Source organism: Mesoplodon bidens, assembly GCF_964165515.1.
Source record: "Mesoplodon bidens genome assembly, chromosome: 1".
Taxonomy (NCBI): Eukaryota; Metazoa; Chordata; class Mammalia; order Artiodactyla; family Ziphiidae; genus Mesoplodon; species Mesoplodon bidens.
The window spans coordinates 175,409,153-175,422,267 of record NC_138176.1 but is presented as its reverse complement, the minus strand read 5'-3'; the positions used below and the strand labels follow the sequence as shown (position 1 = coordinate 175,422,267).

At 35.4% G+C, this 13,115-nt stretch overlaps 1 protein-coding gene across 1 annotated transcript in view; it reads right to left on the bottom strand.

Moving 5' to 3' along the window:
• Window positions 1–499: 499 nt before the first annotated feature.
• Window positions 500–13,115, bottom strand: part of CTNNA3 (catenin alpha 3) — a 1,660,471-nt gene continuing 1,647,855 nt past the window's right edge. The window contains exon 18 of the mRNA XM_081238023.1: window positions 500–914. Coding sequence (XP_081094149.1) covers window positions 627–914 — 288 coding nt within the window. The 3' untranslated portion in view covers window positions 500–626. The remainder of the gene's footprint in view (window positions 915–13,115) is intronic.

Here is a 13,115-nt window from a genome sequence, read left to right as displayed (position 1 = left end):
AAATAATTAAGGTGGACCTTGAAACTCCAGAAAGTAACTTGATTGCTCAAGCATGGTTAGTTTCTGATGAGTATTAGCCCAATCAGTTGACAGTTGTTACAAATATCTAGAGATGGAATTTTTTTTTTTTCCTGTAGAAGGAATCACACATGTCTGTCAGGTTACATCAGATAAAGGAAGTATGGAGATTAAATGGGAAAGTATTTTATGAAATCTTTTGTTTCCATTGAAAACCAAGTCAAGAGCTCATATCACTATTTTAATTCAAAATGAAAAGGGTGAGTATACTTAAGCTGTTACAGATGAACAGGACTCATCTGAGTCTCCTGTGTTCATTTAGTAATGAATATAAGATATTCTCTATGCTGGGAAAGGCTCAATGACACCTGAAGATTTCATTCATTCAACAAGCATTTGTTGATTACTTATTAGATTCTGGCCATAGAGAAATGACAATGGCATGATCCCAAATATATGTTGCTCATGTTGGTTAGGCTTTCAATGTTTTACATTATTTGTGGGTTAAATTCTAAGTTAGTGAACTTACAGAACTAATCAAGTGTAAAAATAAAGCAGTGTGTTTAGCCAGGACTTTGTAATCTAAACACTAGAGTAGAATAGTGGTTTCAGTAGATATGTCTTCCTCTAAATTCACTCATCACTTGCACTGGGTGGATTTTTTTCTTTGCTGAGCCTCGTCTGACAGCTGCATAAGTTTCCTCTGGTTTCTCTCTTTTAATCAAGGGTTTTTTTGCAGGAGCCTTCATTCTCCACATAACAACTGGGTGCCGGGGCCCAGCAGGACTCTGAATTCGGATGATCTTGGTTGAGGCAATGTAAGACATTTTCACTGTTTGCACTACAGCATTCATTAAATTTTTGGCTGCTTGGATCAGGGAGGTGACACTGTCCAACTGTAGAAAAAAACCAAAAAACAAACTATTATTCAGAGAATGTAATCAGGAATTTAAAGAGATTTAATGTTACAGAAAATGAAATGTGCCACTTTGTTTTTATCCCAGGAACAAATGAGTTATTCCTCATTTTATATACCTATGTAAATTATCACATCAATCTATTTTTAACCATTAATCTAGTCATCTGATGCATAAGTGGTTCCATATTCTATTTTCTAAGATGATAGCTTAGTTTTTTTTTCTTGGTTTTCAGTGAAATCAATTCTGTACCTTCTATATCATACCATAAGAAACAGATGGTCACTGCTTTCTTTGTAATGGATCTCCATACTTCCAGGGTTAATGTTCACTCCTTTTATAAGAAATGACTGTCTACAGTAAAAGCTATGTCATATATAAGTAACTTAATAAAACAACAACTGAAAAATCTTAGGGAATTCATAATCTACGATAAATATCATACACACATATGCATATACACATGCATGTATACCACTCATTTTCATGAATATTTCCCAAATCCACCTACAAGAGTCTCTTTTTTAAAAAACACGTAATTCTTACACCTATCAGGCAGTGTATTAAAACAGATCTTTTCAGTCAAAGTTGGTTTAAATTCCAGATCTGCCATTTAGTAATATAAACAAATCATTTAACTGTTTTCATCCTAGTTTCCTCAGATATAAAATAGGAAAAGAGTACTTATTGAAGTTAAATAACATGTGTAAAGAGCCTAGTAGACTGCCACATAGTTGTTATTAAATATTTCCTTTGTTTCTTGTGAAGGCTGACAAAATTGCTTAATTATAAAGATATACCAATGAAATTACTGAAAAACACCTTTTCCCACATGATTCTATTTTGTAATTGTTGTTATATTTTCTGGGTTGTCCACTAAAACCATCTCAGGGCAAAATGAGGTGATATTCCTAGAATCTTGCAAAATACTTTAGAGCTAAGCCCAGTTGGTTCATTTTTATATAACTAATGCCTCTTCCATTATTTTAGTTTGGCAGATTGTCATCCACAGCCAACTCACACAGGAAGATGTGCTTCCACTGTCACCTGGCTATGATGTGTGCTGTCAGGTGAGGCTCAAACACTGCCTCTGTAGTTACTGAAATCCATCAGCAGCTGACTGGCCTGAGTACTCTACTCAGTTTGCAGTTTGAGGAATCTCATCTCACACACACAATAAATGAGCGAAGGAAAGTAGTAAGCTCAGGTTATGTGCCTGGGGCAGTGGTCTAGCTGGCTGCTTCCGCGGTGGAAAATTTAATTAGCCCCATTATATGCCAACCCTGAAATCCTTGAAAAGGTAACACCAAAAAATATGTAATTTGAAAGGCAGTAATACTTGAAAACTACACATCTTTGAGTCTTTTTACTTACTGAAGCCAGAAATGTAAAATCTTTGTATGTGTCAGGAATGACAATTTTTTTTTACAAACATTAAACAGGATTTCATGAAGCACTCACGTGTATTTCAGAGAACACTTAGAACTTCTGAATCTGTACACAACTTAAAAAAAGACAGACTTTGAATAGAATAACATACTTTGTAATTAACGTTACTCTGTGGACAAACTGCATGCTAAAATCTGCTGTTTAATAATTAGCAATTTTCATTAAAGACCTCCTAGAGGTAGTTAGATTCTGAAAGTAGTTTCCAATCTCACTGTAGTAAGAAGAAAGTTTTTCTAAATGACGAATTAACCTGAATAGTACTGAGGATCCTTGGTAATCTTCTCTTTCAAACATGAAACTATTTGGTGTATTCTGAGGGCTCTGTGCTGCCATTAAGTCTTCTGGAGAAGAAGGTCCTAGGGACCTACTGTCATTCAGGATTTCACCAGGGCCTCTGGCCTTCCCACCCTAAAACTGACATTCTCTTCTCCTTCTGACTCTGTAATCTTGTCATGTATAGATTGTATTTATTTCATTTGCTTTTGAAGCAAATGAACCCACCCATACAAGTGGGTTTTATACATAAACCTATAGTCTTGAAAGGAGGTTTAAGTGAAATTCATGACTTAAAATGTGGAAGTTGACTTGTCTTCTTTCCTCACTGAATCAGCAAAGCCCTGTCTGTGCCATTGCGGTTTCTTATTCTGGCCTCTGACAAATCTATTTATTTAAAAATCCTAAATGACTGTAGTAGGACTTCTCCAGTAGACTGAAGAAAACCACAGGACAAATTATCCCTCTAGGAGAGCATGAAAACTAGTTTTGCAGACAGATTAGGACAATTGCTGCAAGAATACTGTTATTTCATGAGGAAAGCTTGTAAGACATTCTATGAGGATCTTTGAGGTCCAAGAGCTATATGCCCTAAGAGGCCTGACTTTTTGCTATTAGCCAGATCACAAGCCACACAAGCAAGGGGCATAGACAAGCCAAGCAAATGGTAGGGAATTTTGAGGCCTAAGCAGTGCCTCAGGCCTACTCATAGAGAATAACTGCACAATTTCATGTCTCCAAAAAGCATTATAAGCCCTCTTACCAGGCTTAGTTTAATGAAAAATCCTCCAAGGGAAGAATTCAAAAGAATTCCCTTTGTGGAAACAAAGCATATTTGAGTAGGCTAATGTACCATTTTGGGATCTCTGTGTTCAATTTCTTGAACAAAGTTTTCTGAATTTCACAAGTGTACCTGTGCAAGCGAGAATGTTATTTTACTCTAAAGGCCTGGTAGAATAAACCAATCAGACTATAAAACTCAGGTCCAAAAATTCTCTTACCATTGCAAATCACTTTCATCAACTGAAAAGGCTTCTAAGTAAATGTAACTTGAAATGTTTGTCATAAAACGAGCTATTTTTCCTAACATCTGGTAACAATCCTCTCTGATTTGGATGAAGAGTTCTTGATCACAAGGTATCAACTGAGAAATGAAATGGCTTCTAAGGCCCTGAAACCTCCTAAGGTTATATGTAAATATTTGCATGAAAGTACATGTAAGCAGCTTCCTGTTGACTTCTTTCCATAAAAGTGGATGAGGTTAAAAAAAATAAAGAAGATCTTGATCCAAATTAAAGGCCTGTGATCTATATAAACTGGAAGTCTGTTCTCTTACCATAGTAAATAGGAATATAGCCATCTTTCTTATGGTAGTGACTTGTGCTTATTCTTACAATACTGATGTGGTTTCAAAATAACTGAACTTATGGGTCTATTAATGTCACAATAAGATCTTCAATATTGTCAATGTTCAAAAATAAATCAGACATAGTTCATAAGTTCTGCCTCTTTTTTTTTTTGAGGATCTACATGAATATACAGATGATGCTCAGTGTTAGCTCTAACTACAAGAAGTATTTTGCAAATAATCCAAGTTAAGACCATCTAAATAGACTCCTTCTCAATATTATCATTCGACAGATCTTAGTTTTATTGTAATGTCTCTTTTGTGCTTTGTGGTATGTAATCTGTGATTTCAGTTAAGCTACAGTACAGTCTGTCCAGTTCTAAGAATGTTTTCAGACAAAAGGCTTGGTCCTAGTTAGATGTGTATCTGCAAGCCTTTGCTGTGGAAAAGGATTATAACAACAATAAAAGGTATGTTCTTTTTCCTCATAAAATGTCAAAATTTTGTTCATGTATACATAACATGGCTGGATCTTTTTACAAAACTCGAAGTTAAATACCTGTGATAAAAGTCCTCAACAACTACATCAGAGTGGAATGTTTGCTGGCAAATCTTTGTTCAAATCTTACTGTAATTATTGATAGTTAAGAGGAATATCCAAGAAAGACATGCTAATTATTCCTTCTTTTAATTTTGTAAGTTCCTCATCTACGTCATGTCAGAACACCAGAATGTCTTGTGCTTACTGCTCTGACTCTCCACATTCTGGATACAAGACCTTTGTCAGAAATGTGTTTTGCATGAGGTTGCTAATGCCCGCTGATGTAGATCCCATACCCTTGCACCTGGGCTGTCACCTGGGGAAAGCATAGATAGTTCCCCAACCCCTGTGTGAACTGCCATGGCAACTACAGTTGCTGGGACTCCTGTGGAGAGAAATGCCTGGTGTTGCCTGGAAAAATATATTTCCTGTCCTATAACCTTCTAGGTAAACTGGTGCCAAGGTAGCCTATGATATTCTTGTAAGTCTCAATGTTTACCTGAATTTAAAGACCCCTGGTGGATATAGCACCTGCACAAAAGTAGTACTTGAAAGGCAAATGTGTGCGGTTTAGCTCCAAGTATAATAACAGCTTATAATAATTGCTAATATCTATTGTGTGCTTCCTGTGTGTTGGCGCTGTTCTAAACAGTTGACATAAATTAACTCACAGCAATCCTGTGAGGTAAGTACTATTATTATCTCCATTTTAAAGATGAGGAAACAAAGGAACTAGAAGGTTTGGTAGCTATCTCAAGGCGACACAGCTATTAAATGGTAGAGTTGGAACTGGAGCCAAGGCAGTGTTGTTCAAGTACCTGGTACTTTTACCCATTACACAACACTGCCTCTCAGTAATATGGCACTTCCAATGTGTATTTTCAGATATTGTATAGTTGAAGAAATTGCACCAACATTAATACAATGTCTAACATTTTTAAAAAATGACTATTCATTAACTGTTTTTAGAAAGGTTATAGAATTTTTGTATGCATGTTGGTACTAAGAAAAATGAGGGTATCTTACTTGCCAATGTATTTTGTTAGGATGATAGTTTGATAATGTCTGTACTCCATTATTTTCCAAGCAGCATGTTTTTGAAATAATAAATACAAATACTCAGTCATCCTCATAAGCCCCAAACAGTTTGAAGACTTTCAGATTAAAGATATTTTCTAACAAAACCTTTAAAAATTTTAAAATGTAGATCTCAGTAAACATATCAATAAGGCAAAGATAAACCATAAACAAATCATATTATAGTTTCTAGGACATGGAATTGTATAACATTTACTTCATCTTTAAAATGTGTCATACTGTAAATACAAAGCAAACTTTTTTTTTCTGATTCTCAAACAAAATTAAATAAATTTGTTTGCCTTGGTTTTGCAGTAGAAACCAGGATTTTGTCCCCAGTCCCTGGAGTTTCTAGTCAACCTGTACTTAGTTTTAAAATGCTCAGTTAAAGTATTTGGAAATAAGGTTAACATAGGTAACGTTAAAGGGCATTACATATGTGTGTTGGTAGGTAACAAGTGACAGCTTAAATATTTCTTAAAAGTAAACACTGTTATAGTCTTTCTAACTTATGATTGGTCTAATAATGGTAGTTGTACACCATAGGAAATATTTAGATACACATTTGTTAGCAAAAATACATCATCTAATTCAACATGTTTTTAGTATCCACCCTGAACTTTTCTTGAGGACCTAATTTTATCCAAGTACTTGCTTATTAACACATCCTTTTGTTTCCGAACAGATTTTTAGAAGAATGGCCTGTATTGAAAACATTCTACTTTTTATGTTGCATTCAAAAATGTTAAAGAGCCAGGCTGGCTTAATGGGAAAATCAAATAAGGGGCTTTGTTAAGGTTAGTCAAAATGGAGTTATACATCCAAATTGAAATTGTCAAGCTTATAATTAAATTGAGAAGGTGGCACCTTCTTTGAATATGAAGAGTTATTCCAGTGGGCCACTGATAGGATTCATCTTGTAAATTTGTCCTTAGCCAGCTCTCCATTAGATCATGACAACAGAAAAGGACAACTTAAGTTGAAAGGGGGAGAATCAATGTATGGAATAACTAAAGAAATTTAACACTGCTGAAAGGGCCATACATGAAATGAAATATGACATTTATTCAGTTGTAATATATTGTCCTGTCAAAAAGCATTTTCCGATCTTATTGTTTTCTAAAGCACATATTCCAGGCCAAAAACATTTTATGTCATCTTAAAAGGAAATAATAAAAAACATAACACCAATTCAGGTGGCTACTCAGAATGCTTTTTAATTCTATTTGAAATGGTTTATTTTAGAAATACTATTGGTAATGTTAGTGATTAGCTATCCTATAGTCATGTTGGCTTAAAGGCAAATGATTAGCTGAAGAACTAATTTTCTACAATTATACCCCAGCTACTAGTTACACAGATGCTTTACTAAGTAGTGCTAGCAGGAGGGGCTGGGTTTGGCATGGTTCTCTGACCTTCTGTGTTTCAGCCTGTACTGTTCTTCTCTCCAGCATCAGGCAGCGCTCTGAGTTCTGCCCTTTTCACAGGCATCTACTGATAATACTCAACCTGACATCTTAATGACGTTGCAAGGACTCTGTGCTGAGAGTAAGAAAGCACCATTGTTGGTCCTAGATCGTACACTTATCTCTTGCATGACCATAGGTAAGGAAAAACTAGGTTGTGTGAAGCTAAAAATCCAAATAGCATCCGTTCTCCAATCCATGTAAGGACTTCCATTTCATAGACCTTTTCACATTCCTCAGCACTGTTTTTCAACCTGTCTTGATCATCATCATTCTACCATTTTAACCCCTCTAGCTGCAGTAGTAAACATTTCTTAGCTTGCTTCTGTCTGCTACAGCCAACCAGTAGAAGACAGATGTCCATGTTCCCAGCACTGATCCATAGGTTATTCTTTCTTAGAGAATCCCCTCATTGGCCAGATGGGTTTCTAGATAAATTGGTGGCCACCAACCTGAAGCTGACAGACAATGCTTTTGTGTCTTTAGCCAATTATTGCACCCATTCTACCCAAACACTATTTCAAACTTCCACTCTAATCAAACCTTTGTCACCTCACATTCTCACCTGTTCTGCAGATTACTTCACTTAAAATATAAAAATATAAAACAAGAAAGCAAGCAAACAACAAAACAGTAACAAAAACAGAAGCAGCAAAATGAAACTGCCTGAACTTGTCCTTAACTCCTGTCCATTTTTATTAAAATGAAAGTTATCTATTTTTCTCTATATAAATGATACTTCTAATTATACCCTAGATTCTATTCCCTCTCTGCCTTCTTGGAGATTTTGCACAATTACTAATTATTTTCTACCAATGCATCTTCATTCTACTCCTTTCTATTGGCTTTTTCACTGTGGTATTTGTTTATTTTTTATATTTTTATTGAAGTATAGTTGATTTACAATGTTAATTTCAGGTGTACAACACAGTGATATAGATCATAATACATTTAAAGCTTTTACAAAATATTGGCTATATTTCCTGTGCTGTACATTATTACATACTGTATTTTATTTATTCATACATAGCAGTTTGTATCTCTTAATCCCATAGCCCTATCTGGTGTCTCCCCACTGTTAATCACTAGTTTATTCTCTATATCTGTGAGTCTCTTTCTGTTTTGTTATACTGACATTTGTTATATTTTTAGATTCCACACATATAAGTGAAAAAATACAGTGTTTGACTTTCTCTGTCTGACTTACTTCACTAAACATAATATGGTACACGTCCATCCATGTTATTGCAACTGGCAAAATCTCATTCTTTTTTATGGCTGAGTAATTTCTGTTTTCCTGACACACACACACACACACCCCACATCTACTTTATCCATTTATCTTTTGGTAGATGTTTAGTTGCTTCCATATCTTGGCTACTGTAAATAATGCTGCTGTGAACATTGGGCTGCCTATATCTTTTCAAATTAATGTTTTCATTTTCTTTGGATATATATCCAGGAGTGGAACTGCTGGATCATGTGGTAGTTCTATTTTTTATTTTTTGAGGAGCCTCCACACTGTTTTCCACAAACCAGTTTACATTCGCAATAACATTGAACTAGGGTTCTCTTTCTCTACATACTCACCAACATTTATCATTTCTTGTCTTTTTTTTTTTTTTTTTTTCAGTACGCGGGCCTCTCACTGCTGCGGCCTCTCCCACTGCAGAACACAGGCTCCGGACGTGCAGGCCCAGCAGCCATGGCTCATGGGCCCAGACGCTCCGTGGCACGTGGGATCCTCCTGGACCAGGGCACAAACCCGCGTCCCCTGCATCGGCAGGTGGACTCCCAACCACTGCGCCACCAGGTAAGCCCGATTTCCTGTCTTTTTGATGGTAGTCATTCTGACCAGTATGAGGTGATATCTCATTGTGGTCTTGATTTGCATTTCCCTGATGATTAGAAATGTTGAGCATCTTTTCATGTGCCTGTTTGCCATTGGTATATCTTCTTTGTAAAATGTCTATTCAGATCTTCTGCCAACTTTTTAATATGTATTGTTTGTTTTTTGGATACTGAGCTGTATGGGATGTTTATTTGTTTTGGAAATTAACCTCTTATATGACGTATCATTTACAGATACCTTCTCCAATTCAGTAGGTTGTGTTTTCATTTTATTGGTGGCTTCCTTTACTGTGCAAAAGTTTAAGTTTGATTAGGTCCCATTTGTTTATTTTTGCTTTTGTTTATCTTGCCTGAGGACAGATCCAAAAAAATACGTCTAAGGCTTATGTCAAAAAGTATACTGCCTATGTCTTGTTTTAGGAGTTTCACGGTTTCAGGTCTTATGTTAGGTCTTTAATCCATTTTGAATTTATTTCTGTATATGGTGTGAGAAAATGTTATAATTCCATACTTTAAAAAAATTTTTATTTTATATTGAAATATAGTTGATTTACAATGTTGTTAGTTTCAGGTGTACAGCAAAGTGATTCAGTTATGCATATATGTATATCTATTCTTTTTCAGATTCTTTTCCCATGTAGGTTATTACGGAGTATTGAGTAGAGTTCCCTGTGCTATACAGTAGGTCCTTGTTGATTACTTATTTTATATATAGTAGTGTGCATACATTAATCCCAACCTCCTAATTTATCCCTCCCCACCACCTTTCCCCTTTGGTAACCATAAGTTTGTTTTCTAAGTCTATGGGTCTGTTTCTGTTTTTTTTCAATTTCATTCTTTTACATGTAGCTGTCCAGTTTTCCCAGCACCACTTCTTGAAGATCCTTTCTTTCCCTGTTGTATATTTTTGCCTCCTTTGTCATAGATTAATTGACCATAAGTTCATGAGTTTATTTTTGGGCTCTTTATTCTGTTCCATTGATCTATGTGTCTGTTTTTGTGCCAGTACTGCAATGTTTTGACTGCTGTAGCTTTATAGTATAGTCTGAAGTCAGGAAGCATGACAACGTGCAGCTTTCTTCTTTTGTCTCAAGATTGCTTTGGCTATTTGAGGTCTTTTGTAGTTCCAAATAAATTTCAGGATTATTTGTTCTAGCTCTGTGCAAAATGTGGGTATTTTGATAGGGATTGTATTAAATTTGTAGATTGCTTTGGGTAGTAGGGATATTTTTAACAATATTCATTTTTCCAATTCATAAACATGGAATCTTTCCAGTTATTTATATCATCTTCAGTTTCTTTCATCAATGTCTTATAGTTTTCAGAATATAGATCTTTCACCTCTTTGGTTAAATTTATTCCTAAGTGTTTTATACTTTTTTATGTGATTGTAAATGGAATTGTTTTCTTGACTTCTCTTTCTGATAGCTCATTATTTGTATATAGAAAATCCACAGATTTCTGTATATTAATCTTGTATCCTATAACTTTACTGAAATCATTTTATTTGTTACAACAGCTTTTGGTGGAGACTTTAGGGTTTTCTGTATATCATGTCACCTGCAAATAGTGATGCTTTTACTTCTTCCCTTCCAATTTGGATGCCTTTTATTTCTTTTCTTCTCTGATTGCTGTGGCCAGGACTTCAATACTGTGTTGAATAAAAGTGGTGATAGTATGCATCCTTGTCTTGTTCCTGATCTTAGAGGAAATGCTTTCAGTTTTTCACCACGTAGTATAACATTAGCTGTGGGTTTGTCATAAATGCCCTTTATTATGTTGAGGTATGTTCACTCTCTACCCACTTTGTGGAGAGTTTTTAACATGAATGGATGTAGAATTTTGTCAAAAGCTTTTTATGCATCATGTGACTTTTTTCATGGTTCCTTTTGTTAAGATGGTATATCACACTGATTTGTGGATATTGAACCATCCTTGCATCCTTAGAATAAATCCCCCTTGATCATGGTGTATGATCCTTTTAATATATTGTTGGATTTGATTTGCTAATATTTTGTTGAGGATTTTTGCATTATGTTCATCAGTGATACTGGCCTTTAATTTTCCTTTTAGTGATATCTTTGTCTGATTTTGATATCAAGCTAATGTTGTCCTCATAGAATGAGTTTGAAAGCATTCTTTCCTCTACAAGTTTTTGGAATGGTTTGAGAAAGATAGGTGTTAACTCTTCTCTAAAAGTTTGGTAGAATTCACTTGTAAAACCGTATGGTCCTCGACTTTTGTTTGCTGGGATTTTCTTTTTTCTTTTTCTTTCTTTTTTTTTTTTTTTTTTTTTTTTACTGATTCCATTTCATTACTGATAATTGTTGCGTTCATGCTTTCTATTTCTTCCTGATTCAGTCTTGTGAGACTGCACATGTCTAGGAATTTGTGTGTTTCTTCTAGGTTGTCCATTTTATTGGCATATAGTTGTTCTTAGTGATCTCATATGATCCTCTGTTTTTCTGTGGTGTCGGTCATAACTTCTCCTTTTCCATTTCTCATTTTACTGATTTGGGACCTCACTCTATTTTTATTGATGAGTCTGACTAAAGGTTTACCAATTTTGCTTATTTTTTAAAGAATCAGCTCTTAGTTTCATTGATCTTTTTATTTTTTTAATAGTCTCTATTTCATTTATTTCTCCTCTGAGCTTCATGATTTCTTTACTTCTACCACCTTTGGGTTTTGTTTTTTTCTTCTTCTGCAATGAACATTTTGGTACATGTCTCTTTTTGAATTATGGTTTTCTCAGGGTATATGCCTAGTAGTGGGATTGCTGGGTTATATGGTAGTTCTATTTGTAGTTTTTTAAGGAACCTCCATACTGTTCTCCATAGTGGCTGTACCAATTCACATTCCCACCAGCAGTGCAAGAGGGTTCCCTTTTCTCCACACCCTCTCCAGCATTTATTGTTTCCAGATTTTTTGATGATGGCCATTCTGACTGGTGTGAGATGATATCTCATTGTAGTTTTGATTTGCATTTCTCTAATGATTAATGATGTTGAGCATTCTTTCATGTGTTTGTTGGCAGTGTGTATATCTTCTTTAGAAAAATGTCTATTCAGGTCTTCTGCCCATTTTTGGATTGGGTTGTTTGTTTTTTTGTAATTGAGCTGCATGAGCTGCTTATAAATTTTGGAGATTAATCCTTTGTCAGTTGCTTCATTTGAAAATATTTTCTCCCATTCTGAGGGTTGTCTTTTGGTCTTGTTTATGGTTTCCTTTGCTGTGCAAAAGCTTTGAAGTTTCATTAGGTCCCATTTATTTATTTTTGTTTTTATTTCCATTTCTCTAGGAGGTGGGTCCAAAAGGATCTTGCTGTGATTTATGTCATAGAGTGTTCTGCCTATATTTTCCTCTAAGAGTTTGATAGTTTCTGGCCTTACATTTAGATCTTTAATCCATTTTGAACTTATTTTTGTGTATGGTGTTAGGGAGTGATCTAATCTCATACATTTACATGTCCCTGTCCAGTTTTCCCAGCACCACTTATTGAAGAGGCTGTCCTTTCTCCACTGTACATTCCTGTCTCCTTTATCAAAGATAAGTTGACCATATGTGCATGGGTTTATCTCTGGGCTTTCTATCCTGTTCCATTGATCTATCTTTGTTTTTATGCCAGTACCATACTGTCTTGATTACTGTAGCTTTGTAGTATAGTCTGAAGTCAGGGAGCCTGATTCCTCCAGCTCCATTTTTCGTTCTCAAGATTACTTTGGCTATTAGGGCTCTTTTGTTTTTCCAAACAAATTGTGAAATTTTTTGTTCTAGTTCTGTGAAAAATGCCAGTGGTAGTTTGCATTGAATCTGTAGATTGCTTTGGGTAGTAGAGTCATTTTCACAATATTGATTTTTCCAATCCAGGAGCATGGTATATCTCTCCATCTATTTGTATCTGTCAGGTTTATATTTTTATTTTATTAGTTTCTGCTTTATAACAAAGTGAATCAGTCATACATATACATCTGTTCCCAAATCCCTTCCCTCCTGCGTCTCCCTCCCTCCCACCCTCCCCATCCCACCCCTCCAGGCAGTCACAAAGCACCGAGCCGATCTCCCTGTGCTATGCGGCTGCTTCCCACTATCTATCTATCTACCTTACGTTTGGTAGTGTATATATTTCCATGCCTCTCTTTCGTTTTGTCAGAGCTTACCCTTTCCCCTCCCCA